Source organism: Copadichromis virginalis, linkage group LG7 (genome assembly GCF_057382275.1).
Source record: "Copadichromis virginalis isolate Kocher_CV1m ecotype Utaka linkage group LG7, C_Virginalis_male_GT1.1, whole genome shotgun sequence".
Taxonomy (NCBI): Eukaryota; Metazoa; Chordata; class Actinopteri; order Cichliformes; family Cichlidae; genus Copadichromis; species Copadichromis virginalis.
In genome coordinates, this window is record NC_140624.1 from 12,557,586 (window position 1) to 12,570,620 (window position 13,035).

At 39.4% G+C, this 13,035-nt stretch overlaps 1 protein-coding gene across 4 annotated transcripts; it reads right to left on the reverse strand.

Moving 5' to 3' along the window:
* Nucleotide 1: 1 nt before the first annotated feature.
* On the reverse strand, nucleotides 2-12,178 carry rasef2 (RAS and EF-hand domain containing 2). 4 transcript variants are annotated; one of them, XM_085461778.1, is made up of 17 exons: nucleotides 11,673-12,178; nucleotides 9,807-9,959; nucleotides 7,652-7,742; nucleotides 7,214-7,309; nucleotides 3,607-3,684; nucleotides 3,404-3,519; nucleotides 3,253-3,321; nucleotides 2,526-2,607; nucleotides 2,317-2,387; nucleotides 2,027-2,213; nucleotides 1,846-1,947; nucleotides 1,484-1,631; nucleotides 1,308-1,389; nucleotides 1,053-1,167; nucleotides 840-950; nucleotides 637-713; nucleotides 2-540 (listed from the first exon to the last, which is right to left on the reverse strand). In XM_085461778.1, exons 1-17 carry the CDS (start codon nucleotides 11,981-11,983, stop codon nucleotides 438-440), a joined length of 1,992 nt encoding a protein of 663 aa, XP_085317904.1. In that variant the 5' UTR covers nucleotides 11,984-12,178; the 3' UTR covers nucleotides 2-437. The 4 variants fall into 4 exon arrangements, with proteins under 4 accessions (XP_085317904.1, XP_085317903.1, XP_085317902.1 ...); XM_085461777.1 differs by having other exon boundaries at nucleotides 840-953; nucleotides 1,484-1,628; nucleotides 11,673-12,177; XM_085461776.1 differs by having other exon boundaries at nucleotides 840-953; nucleotides 11,673-12,177.
* Between the last annotated feature and the right edge of the window lie 857 nt (nucleotides 12,179-13,035).

The following is a 13,035-nucleotide window of genomic DNA, read 5'->3' on the forward strand; positions in this document are numbered from 1 at the left end:
ACCCAGTTACAAGCAGTTTTATTTACACACAGATAAATCCTTCAATTAGTACAAGCGATAAACCCGCAATGTAGTATTGCTTACAGTGACGATGAAAACAAAAAAATTTAATATTTTTCCCCCTCTTATGCAACTCTAGAAAAGAAATCTGGGGGGGAAAAAAAATAGTGCATTGATCGAAAAAAAGTGTTTGTGTATCTGGCAGTTACAGTTAAAATACTTACATTAAATCAAAATGTAAACACTGTTGCTTATTTTATAAAATAACCTACCAAATAAATAAAACTTTTTAAAAGAAATATAATGTTGTACATTTATATTTGCACATGTGCAATATTCCCACAATAGAAACCTTCATATAACAGTTTTTAAAATTTGACATTTATTAAATAAAAGTAGCACGTTGTCCTTCGTTGCTCTGTACAGACATGAGTCGTCTACAGTCCACAGCAGTTGTTAAGAGTTTTCTTTGGGCTGATTTGATTCAGTCTGACCTGAGAGTCTGACTGCGGCCTCAGTTTGACATTTTTCTTCACTTCTCTGTGTGAAAGTAAAAAGGCAGGAGTGTTGCCACGGGTTACCAAGCAAAAAACGAGCAAAGAAATTAACTCAAACTCTCTCTCTCTGACCTCCTACCTTGCCAGATGAAGCACAGCCTCTGTGATGTTTGTACCCTCTTTGGCACTCGTTTCGCAGAACAAGGCACCGTACGTCTACAAGCAAAGCACCGACATCCCTGAGTGCATTCAGTTTACTTAGACACCTTAGACGCCAGGTGTCTGTATAAATACTTTTCCACTAGGTGAAATGGAGAAAAAAAATAAAATAAAATAACACACCTTGGCCAACTTTTCACCGTGCAAACTGCTCACACAGCTTCCCTCAGGAAGCTCCCCTCGGAGGTCCACCTTGTTTCCAATAACACACATGGGTATTTTCTCCTCCGCTGACTCCTTAATAGAAACAAAGCAGACGATAAATTCTGTTCCTAGTTTTTAAATAGTGCTTCTTTTGTCATCTTTTCAACAACTGATCGTCACCACTGCAGTTACCTGAATCTGATCCACCCATGCTCTGACGTTAAGGAAGCTGCTTTCTGAAGTCACGTCATAGAGGAGCAGGACTCCGTGAGCTTTACGGAAGTAAGACCTGGCAATACTACGAAACCTAAAATAAACATAAAAACTCATTTTACTCTAGTGTCTTTTAATTGAGTCAATAATTAAAGAGGTTTACATGTGTTAGAACCAAAATGATAGCACCACATTTTCAGTTTTCATTAAACGGTTCTCATGGAGGTGCTGTACCTCTCCTGCCCCGCTGTGTCCCAGATCTGCAGATTTGTCTTCTCGCCATCCACCAACATCCTCTTCATTTGGAAATCAACCCCTGGGGAAAAAAAGAAAAGAAAAGCAGATTTATATCTCTGAGCTCAAGCGAGTGCCAGTGTTTAATCAAAAGATATGTTTGCCATGGCACGCACCCAGTGTTGTCTGAATATCATCTCTGAACTCGTTAAGGGTCAATCTCAGCAGGAAGCTGGACTTCCCCGCTCCTGCGTCTCCCGCTAAAACCAGGCGGTACATCTGGGTGGGCTCATCACATGCTTCCATGTCTGCTTCCAACGGCTGCTTAAAGGGAGCATAAGATAACAAGGTTACCCAACACTGACCATATAAAGCAAGCATCATTTAGTTACCTTTCAGAAATGAGACTACGCAGCACACAAAACTAAAATTTAAATCAATACAAAATTACAAGAAAGAGCAACGCTAAACACAACACCAAAGAAGAAACCAAAGGAAAAGTGGGAATGCAAAAACGTTAAATCAAGAACCGGTTTACCTTTGGAGAAAAGACAGATAAACGTCTTCGTAGGGAAGAAGCGATGGAGGTGGCCATACTCGGAGCCATTGACACGGCAGCTTCAGATTTCACTTCTGATATCTGTAAGAAAAACACAAATTCAATGTCCCGAGAGCAGAGGAGCATATTGGCATCGAGCGATCCTGGACCTGTCCCCCACCTCCATGTCAGATGGGACACACGAGTAACTGAAGTGCACAGTTTCCACCGAGCTTCTGCTGTCGTCGCTGTCGTAGTCACTGCCCGAGCTCTCAGCTGTGTCCATCGGCAGGGAGACCCCACTGTCCAGGTATTTATCGGCCCAGGTGGCCACATGAGAGTAGGTCAGTTTGCTCGGGACCTCCAAGCTGTACGAAAACACCCGACGCAAACTATGGCTTTAGATGTGACACTTAAGTGCGTAGACATCAATCGGTAGAGGCATACAGGTGTGTAAAAATCTTTATATACCCGCTATGGTTGAGCGTGCTCTGTCGGAGGGGTTTCATTCTCCTGGCTGGGATTTCATTTTGGGGAGACAGCTGTTGAGCAGATTAGGAAAGTCAGGGAGAAAAAAAAAAAAAAACACCTTAAACTCATGAAAACAGTTGACTGTGAGCTTCTACCTGACAGAGCCAGAGGGTATAGGGAAACATGCTATTAGAACAAAAGAGACTTACCCTTCTTTTAGCTGCAACTGCTTCACTTGCCAATACCGAGCGCAGGTCGTCATTACTGTCATACAGCTTTTTATTCAGTTCCCTAATGATGCATTTAAGGAAATACGTGAGAGTCGCATATACATACAATTATTGCACTTCCTTACTTTACTGTATGGGATTGTCAAGCAGTCAAACACTCCTTATAAATGGTCAGTCAATGCTACTATTTATGTGTAGTTTTTATTCTAAAGACATAATTTAAACAAGCACGCAACATCCCCAGGAGCGGCATACCTTTGGCCACTTTAGTAGCTGTCCAGTGAATTCACAGTGAGACAGCACACGAGAGTTCACATTAGTCTGCCTTAAAGGTTTTACCATTTAACTAATAAAATCAGTCATTATGCAAATAGCAAAAATCCCACTATTCTGTTACCCCCAGTTAGTCCAGATAAGTGGCAGACTCATACAACTAGATTAGAAAGATTAGAGGCATTTAGGAGGTACTTGGCTCTTCTATTACATCGTAGGGAGAGCAATAAATATTTGCATGAACTTGGATTCTCAAATCCAAGTTCATGTTGTTTATATAGAGCTCATAAATGTCAAACAGGAGTGACACTGTCAAACCTGTGCGCTTTATTTACTCACGTAGAAGAGCTTGAAAGTACTGACTAGAGTCATTACATTATTGTTTTAAAAAGTCAGCATAAACACATTATTATGAGCTTAAAGGCAGACTTACTGGAGAATCTGAATCTGACTGGAGTACGACTGGTATTCCATAGCCATCCTCTTCAAATCTTCCGTTTCTCTGTGAAAGGACGCACACACCTTATATGGATTGTGGTTTCTGAGCGTCAGAATCGTCAGGTCAGGTCTGACAATAGCTTTACCGTTCATGTTGAGCTTTCTGATCCGCATACACGTTCTTCAGCTTGTCCAGCTCTGAGTGCAGGATGGCGATGTTTGTCTGGGCTTGCAGAAGAGAGCCGCGTAGCTGCTCGTTCTCCTGTGAGGAGATTCGGTCAATGACAACATAAAAATAAAGATAAAAACATTTTGGGATTTACTGGACTAATCTTGTAGTTTGACTTACGTGTGAGAGATTGCTGATTTGTCCGCTCAGTCTGAGCATCTCTTCCTTTGAATGGTTCAGTTCAGAGTCTTCTTTACTCTTAAATCAATTAAAAAAAACAAAAGCAGTTACATTAAGATTTGGTTAAACAGTTTTACATTTTAATTATATGAAGCAAAGAAAAGCCAAAATACAAAGTAACAGCCACCAGATCTTTTATTGTGAAAGAATGAAACACCAGCAGTTCAGAGTTTAGACATTTTTATATATAAAGTTCAAAACATTTAAATAAAGGATGATTTTTAAGAGAATTGCAACTCATTTGTAGCAAACAGGATGTTTTACAGTTTAAAATGACCTGATGCTGCGATTTAGAAACACTGTTGAATGTTTCTAAATTACTTTAAACACACAGACTTGCCTCCAATCTCTTGAAACGTACCATCTTATATCCATCAAACTGTATGCTCACAATAAGTTAACGCTGTGTAAGAGCAGCTGATCTATCACGTTCACCATCTACAGGACAAGGAAACCAACTGCTTCCACTATACTGTATGTGCCAAGCAGACATTTGGTACTATTGCAATACAGAGGAGTCTTACTATTAAAGCTACACAGTACTCCAATTACATGTCTTACATAATAACCTAATTGCATTGTTTTGTTTACTTTGCAAGTTCACGTAATAATGTCTCGTCTTCCTCGTTGATAGGAAATTATTAACCAGGAATTACTGTCAAAAACTTAAGTAGATGTTTTTAAGATGACTTCTGCTGAAGGTTTAAATTCAAAACGGCTTAAGTGAATCATCAGAGAGTCTTTATTTGACCGGGCTGATGTTGGTCACCATCCACAATAGTCACAGACACTGGAAATTTGTCTGACACAACATATGCTGCATGAGGTGGCAATCATATTTTTGCATTGTGGACACCAAAATGCTAGTGTGGCCTGTAGATGAACTACAGTAAGCCACATAGAGGTGCATTTTTGTGACGCTGTAGCTTCTTAAAGGCTTTTAAACAGCTGGGTACTGTAACACTAACTGATATTTTTGCAAAGAGCTGCTTCATGTGTTTAATCAAAAAACGCTTGGCTGTGAATAGGCTGTAGTCAACATAAAGGGGTTACACATAGAGATGGACCGATCCGATATTACGTATCGGTATCGGTCCGATACTGACCTAAATTACTGGATCGGATATCGGAGAAAAATAAAAAATGTAATCCGATCCATTAAATATCACGAAAGCACCTCACAAAACTTGCAACACGCCGTAACTCACCTCAGAACGTCAGCAGTCTGAGCAGTATGCATCACGTGATAGAGCAGCTGTGGCATGCCAGACCTGTCGGTGGTCTGGATAGCATGTGGAGCTTCGCTAGCAACCTGGCATTTCATCTCCGACAAAGTTATCCCCGAGAGAAGTAAAGCAAGTGTGTAAGTCCATCTCTGAATGTTTGTAAAGCATTCCCACGTTAAGCTTAACAAGCGACTGCCTCTCGCTCTCCGGCTGCTACTTCAATCGTGAAACTGCTAATGATCAGCTGATCGGCTTTTCTGTCGCGAGTCCATCTCTCTTGTTTGTTTTTGGCCCACTTTGCACCAGAAAGAGGAAACCAGCGGCTGAACAACAGCAGAACGTTTAAGCTTGATAAGCTGTTGTTACAATTTATTTAATATTACTTTCTACACCAGGATCTTTTTCTACGTAGCTGACGCTGGTAACTGTGCAGGGGCGGATCTAGCAAAGTTTAGCCAGGGGGGCCGATAGGGCATGAACAGGGAAAAGGGGGCACAAAGACATACTTTTCTTTCTTATTCTCATTTAAAATGTCGAGCTTTTAATAAATAATTATCTGACACCCAAAGTTTTAATTTGATGTAAAATGAATAGAAGTCAATTACTGTATATAGTGACTATTAAGTCTAATATATACCCTAGTAAGCTATAGTACTTTTTACTTTGGGAAGGTACCATCTGTGCAGTCTGCAATTTTGTTGAAGAAAGATGTTGAATCTATTTAATATTTCTTGAAAAATAATTGATTTCTGTGCATTTTTTTTCACACTGCATCAAATTAAGGTTGATTACGTCGATTAAGCATCATGAGGTGGAGCGTGAGGGGTGGTTCCTTATTTTTTATTTATTTATTTTTGTTGTTGCTGGGAGTTGGAACCCTATTAGTTAGGTTGCTTAATATTTACGCTAAGTACTCTTTAAAATACCAGAATAGGGAGGATGGTGTAGGTCTAAGTTTATTAGATTGAACTATGAAACATTTTTTTTGTATACAGGTATAACAGAATAGCTTTAGTGTAGTTGTTGTTTTAAACTTGAGTATGAACTTGCAGACTTGCAAAATGCAGCAAGATATTTTAAAAAACAGTTTTGTTGATTAAAAAACACTATATCGGATTCATATCGGTATCGGCAGATATCCAAATTTATGATATCGGTATCGGTATCGGACATAAAAAAGTGGTATCGTGCCATCTCTAGTTACACATAGTGTTTTTTTCGTTTTTAAATGACCCGTTTTGCAGGCATCCTTATGACTCTGCATTATCAAACTTGCTCTGTTCTATATTCTATATCAGGTCAGTCCTTTTTGCCAGTTGAAATATTTTCATAGAACTGTTATATTTGTTGCAGTTTCTCGTTCCCTCTTTGCCACACCTCTCTTTAAAAAAAGATTTGTTTTTATCTCAGCGAGTCTTTTTGCCAGGATAATTAAAAGCAGATCTAAAAATCCAAAAACTGATGTCAGCTTCTAACTTGTGACAGGAAAGTTAAAAATCACACATATACATAACTCCTGTGAGATATGTCTGACAAATTATGACAACAAGTGCTTTACAACACTTTAAAGTCGATAATTTTCAGCAGACACTGGCAATCACTGTTTGCCATGACACAGGGACAACTCGCTACAAGAAGCCAAAAAAAAAAAAAAAAAGGTTTTGGCCAGTTCCTGCTTTAAATGGGTGTGGAGTGAATTTCTGGCTTCACTTTTTATGCCTCATTTACTCTATGCATTTAAATGCCTCCAGCATGGTTCAATTGAACAGTACAGGTAGTGTCTATACAATGTGTGCTTTTACATCTATGTTAATGCACGTAATATGAAGCCTTAGAATGAGCGCAGCTAGTCTCCAAAATACACACAACTCTCTCTTAATTATGCTTTCCCTCTTTTTTTGTCTCCTCCTTTATTCAATTCATCTTTCCTCTGTATTTTTATTCACTATTCAAATCACCAAGGCTAACTTATTGTATAGCTAACCACAAATGTGTATGTTTACATTACATTTTCTGCTACGTCTAATGTGAACGGAGAAGCAAAATGCACCAGTAAAAAGTCTTGTTTTTAAGCGAAATCTTGACATTTTCTGGAAATGCTGTCATTTCTGGATGAAAGGTAGTGAGCAGACTTTATCTGTCTGCACGGTCCATCACACTTTCCCAGAAAGCAAGCAGCAGCAGCTAGACATCCTACAAGAGCTTGTGTGTTGCTTTTCAGATACAGAGGCTTTCTTCTCTTTTTGTATGTTGTTAGAGAACATCATGGGGGAACAAAGTAGACAGCTGTCTGTGAAATACGAAAAAAAACAACAACCTACCTTTAACAGTCTTTCCACACTGGCATGCAGGTCTGCAACTTCATTCTCATGCCTCCTCTGCAAGCCGGCCATAATTTCTTCCATTTTCTTTCTCTCCTGTGAAACCGAAGCAGTTAGAAGTGCAGGCCAGCTCAGGCCTTGAAGAGGGGCTTTCCTGTGACTTTACAGAGGCTCTTTGTGAAAACACATGTAACTAGCTGCTGTGGGCTGTGCCACAAATTTGCAGGTAGCTCACATGAAACACTGAGGAATGAGTGCAATCTTTCCACTTCAACAGGGAATCAAATGCAATCATTTAGTCCACTTGTCTGCGTGCTGTTTATTGATTAAATATGCTGCCTTTCATGATGAAATTTCTTACGTTTAACTTCTAAGTATTGAAGTAAATCACAGGAGCAACGCTTCACATACTATGAACCCTGCAGCTATTCCACTCACCTCGTCTCTCGCCCTCTCCTCCGTCCTAGCGAGATGTTGTTGTATATCGTCCTCCAGCTCTGTCAGCTGACTGTGATTTAAGCCCTCGGCTCTGTTTGAACAGAAAAGTCTGTTTGAGTCCATCCTTCAAGCACGCTCAGTCAAAGCAGATCCTCCAACAGCAATCCGAATACAAAAATGAGCAGCACATAAAACCAGAAGAGTCCATTTATTTGATCTAGCTGACTGATTTGACTTGAAACCTGCTACACTTGTGGCTTCGCTCTTCAGCTCAGACAACACGTGAGCCAACCAGAGTCGAGGGAGGGACAGAATTTCAAAACAAGACTCCCCAGGTGATTGCTACTGAGGTACTGATTACTGCCAGTGGAGTTTCTTAATTAGATGCCCACACACATTTATTCTACTTTATGTGGGGAAAAGGTTACTTTATAGATACAACTAATGGAAACAGATGGAAATACCCAAGCTATGAAACAATTAAACGACTGGGAAGGGCAGCAAATTTTAGTCTTCCTACTTCCTTGAGAAAGGAATGTTAACTTTCCCATTCCATGCAGTTAGTGAAGCACACAAAGCTCTTAGAGACACACTCACTTTTGTTTGTTATGACAGAGATTCCATGGCTTAACAGACTGTCTTTACAGGAAATTATTAAAAAGGCTGAAGTCAAACCTTGATTAACCCTTTAAGACACAAACTACTAAAAGTCACTGTTTGGCTACTCAAAGTAAGCAATCAGGAGTGGTTGTAGACCTTAAGCAGCATCAACTTTTTTGTAAAAACATCCATCTTCTTCTGCTTATCCAGGTCAGGGTTGCAGGGGGGCTGGAGCCTATCCCTAACACATAGAGACAGACAACCATTCGAACTCAGGTTCACACCTACGAGTGTCACTACTAAGAAAAACATCAGATAAAACTGCACATTTACGGAGCAGATAAACAAAGGGGAAAAAGCTGAGATAGTTAAGTCTCGGCTGATGGGTGTTACCCATGGTGCAATATTTCTTCACTCACCCACTTTCACTCTCCATGTATTTATGAACCACCTTGCATTCAATTATTAGTTTTTATTCGTCTCTGGCTCGCTTACACAGTGTGTCTTTTATCCTGTCTTCCTATTAAAAAGGAGTTTTTTCTTCCCACTGACACTAAGTGCTTGCTCATAGGGGGTTTTCTCTTTATTAGTGTTGGGGATTTACCTTACAAAAATCCTTCAGGCAACTCTTGTTGTGATTTAGCACTACATAAATAAAACAAAGGAGCTGCAGGAAAGTTTGGCATTCAGTGGAGCAGCAGCATGATGCATGGACAGGGTCTACACAGAAGAGAATTGAACCTAAAAAAGATGATTTCTTTAAATTTAGGATTAGCGTCTTCAAACAAAGCACAAAAAAGCCCCTCACAATCCCCTCATTTGGCGAGTACAGGAATCGGTGGTATTTAGAGCTCGCCATACCTGCAACACAGCATAAAATACTTCAAAACTTTAAATGATCTGAATGTAAAAGTGGTTGAATATCTCACAAAAAGACTTTGTTGTATAAAAGGAAGTTTTTGTGTCAGGATGCGATTCAGAAGCACAGTTTGACACCCATGTCAGAGAAGGATAGAGGAAGACCTTGTGTATGCAAACCACTGGCAGTGTTATACTAAGAACACCCTAATCCAAATCACAGAGGTGCTTTTATTATTATTATTTTTCTATTTCAGAACAGTGATTGATGAGCCAACTGACAGATGGCATATGAGACTGCAGCAACATCAGAAGGGTCAACTAGCAGTTAGATCTCCACTAATCAGAACTGTTGAAATCTGCACAGATTCACAGTCTGCCCAAATAAACATTTAACTCTGCTGTTGTGTCTCTAGCTCATTTGGGGGAAACAATTAGCTTAAGAAAATATGCAAATTGCACACTGACAAAAGTAGTGAAGACCGGAGGGTTAAACACTTAGCAGCTTCAGCAGTTAGATAGTAAACCACATTAAAAATGCACTTTAACTGCATCCACAAGAGGGCAGCCACTTCATATCTGCTCATATCATCACTGGGACCCATGTGCTGTGACTTCCTGCTGATTGTTATATACTGATTTGACTTTACAAGCTCCTCCTAAATCTACTGACCACACGCAGGACAGTTGCTCTTACCGCTTCAGACTGGTTTCAAGCTGTTCACACTGAAGTCTGCTGTCCAGGCTTTGGCTGATCAGGGAGTGGATGAGTTCCTCATACTGCTGCAGGAGAGTCATGTTTGCAGAGGAGTGAATGGCCTTGTAAAGATCGGCCAGCTGCTCCCTGAAACTATGACAACACAACAGTTAGTAACCACCTGCTGACTGACATGTTTTCAGTTGCATATTTTGACTAAAATATGGTTTTAGCAGCAAATTATAAACTCCTGGAGGGCTAAAAGATAGGTGTTAAAAGTTGATCGTTTCAGAAAGAGAAAGCAGTGCAACAGACCATTCATGATGGATATCCACTGTGGAATAAATGGGTGAAACAAAAAGGTAGAGGTAAACATCTTTTGACAAAATATTGTTATATATAGTTAGTGCTGTAATTTCTGTTTCAACCCTTCAATTAAAAGATAAAACTTAGTACATCAGTCGGTATCTTGAGTGTTTGAAATCTACTCTGATGTGGTGTACAGAGCTACGTTTAGGACATTTTTCTCAGTGTTAAAAAAGTTTCTAGATCTCATTAGTATACAGCAAGATAGCAAAATCTAGCTTTTCTAGGTTTGGAGAAGATCTATACAGATCTAAAACAGTTTGGGTTTCTGTGTGTCACTGATCACCATTAGAGAAAACTGTGAAAACTTCCATTTAGAAATAATGTAACAAATATAATGCCAAGCTGAGCTATGCTTAAAGATAGTTGCATTTTTTAAACTATATTTTTCTGTATTGTTTTCTTTTTTTCTTTCTACAGTGTTGAGTCACATAATACAATACTGAAATGTAACTTATTACAAATACTAATATTTTACTTTGAGTAAATGTCCTTGAATGTTCTATACAAATATTGTACTTTGTATTTCATACCATTTAATGTAAAGCTATTTATTTCTATCATTATTATTATTATTATTATTATTATTATTATTAATAATATTATTATTATTATTATTATTATTATTATTATTATTAATAATAATAATAATAATAATAATAATAATAATATTTAACATATACAATTATAGTAAGTAATGAAAATTGCCAGATGGTGCTAAAATGATTTATGCATTAATTAAGACTTCATCGTTGCTGAAACCATATACTTACATCCAAACCATAAACTGGCCTGACCTCTCCTTTAAGTCATAGAGCCACACACATTTCTCCCAGCCAGTCATGGGATCTAACCCCTAAACATCAACCCTACATACAAATAAAAACTTGGAAAAAAAAAAGTCACAAATGCAACAAAGTCTCTTTTTTTTCCAAGTCTTTCACTGAGTGCCCTGATATTAGTTAATCAGTAATAGTCCAGCAATATAATTGTGCATAGTACTTTAGGCATTTTAGGTATATTTAGTACTTAAAATGAACTTTACCACTTTGACCACTTTGCAAGAAACCTATTCAGTATAAACCACTATTTGAACTCATGTGCGTCAGCAGTTTTTAATACATCACATGTTTTTCTGACAAATATTCTGATTTCCTGTACTTCCCTCCGGCTTCCTCTTGGTTCCGAGTGGCACCCCATTTAAAAATCCTTTATAAACGCCCCTGCCACTAAGAAAGATGACATCAGTGACGATACAAAAGTTATGGGACGTAGGTATATACTTATTATCTTAGTATAAACGTCCAGTGTTTTTTGATTACATTCAAGCTGTATATCGTTTTTAAGGGTGAGCTTGTTTATTCTTCCAGTACACACCTGTACCGCATGACTAATCAGTGCAGCACAAAGCTAACAGTGGGGCAGCAGTAACCACTGGCCAGGTAATTTCCAGCCAGAATACGGGTAGAGCAAACTGGAGCTTCCCGGATGTGAGTTTACCTTTCGGTAAGGATGGATTTCGTATCTGCCTTGTCTTCAAACTCTTCCCAGGGGGAGTCTTGTGCTTGGGATGCCCCTGCGCCGAAAGACGCCAGATCCAGAGTCTCCGAAACCTCCTGAAACCTGGAGGAAAACCTGTTGTAGTCGATGTATCCGTCTTCGTGCGGGTCAAACTTGTCAAACAGAGTCCCGATCTCGGTTTCAGGGACGCTGAGCTCACGGCAGACTACAGTAAAGTCCTCGTACTCGATCTTACCGGACTTGTTCACGTCGCAAACAGAGAATAATCTCCGAAGGTTGGGTCGCTCCATAGTTACTGGTTTAAAAATAAAGTATAATCCAGAAAATGTTAGAATTTAACAAACTTGAGCCAAAATAAAAGCCCCCACCATCGTCTCAGAGTTACTGTAGAGGATTGGTCCAAACCTGCCTGTAGGCGGGTACCAGCCGAATCAATGGACCCTAATGTGCCTCCTCGTTTGGCTTGGACTGGAGTTAGATGTCATGTATGTTTGCAGTGACGCTGTGATATAATAGAACTACAACAGACAACGCAGGTGCTTACCTGTGTTTACCTTTAAGGTGTGTGTGCTCCATGTGAGAGTTTTATCAGATAACCTGCGCACCATTGTTTGGCTGGGTTTGCAGAGTTTCTGACAACACCCTGAGAGGAAAAGCGGTAACCTGTGCTCAGAGTTGGGGCCCACAGTTTGTTCCAGCTGGGACTGCAGCAGCGTTTTGAAGTCACTGGCCACTTATTTAGAATAAGTGTTCCTTGAAATAACAACATTCCTAATCAGCCAATCACATGGCAGCAACTTAGTGCATTTAGGTATGTAGGCACCAATTGTGAAAGTTCAAAATGAGTATCTGAATATAGAAGGGTGAGTTAAGTGACTTTGACTATGACATGGTTTTAGGTACCAAGAAAGATAAATATCTGCTTCAAGCTAATAGTATGAAAACAGGAAATAAACCATGTTATGACGAAGTAATGCAGAAGAGCGTCTCTGAGCCCAACATGATGAATTTTCAAGCAGGTGAGCTACAGCAGCAAAGGATCACACCGACCTCTGCTCCTGACAGCCACAAATAGAAAACTAAGGCTATAAATCACACAGGGTCACCAAAATGAGACAAGAGAAAAGTGGAACTATTGCTTTGTTCTGTTTTTGCAGCAACTTTCAGATGGTATAGTCAGAAATTCGGGTAAACAACATGAAAGCATGAATCCATCCTCCTTGGTAATTAGTGGTTCAGGCTGATGGGGGTATAATGGTGTGGGGGATGTTTCCTTGGTTGCCCTAGTACCAACTCAAGCTGGAATACCTGAAACTTGGTAAAGCTGCTGAATATCAGTATC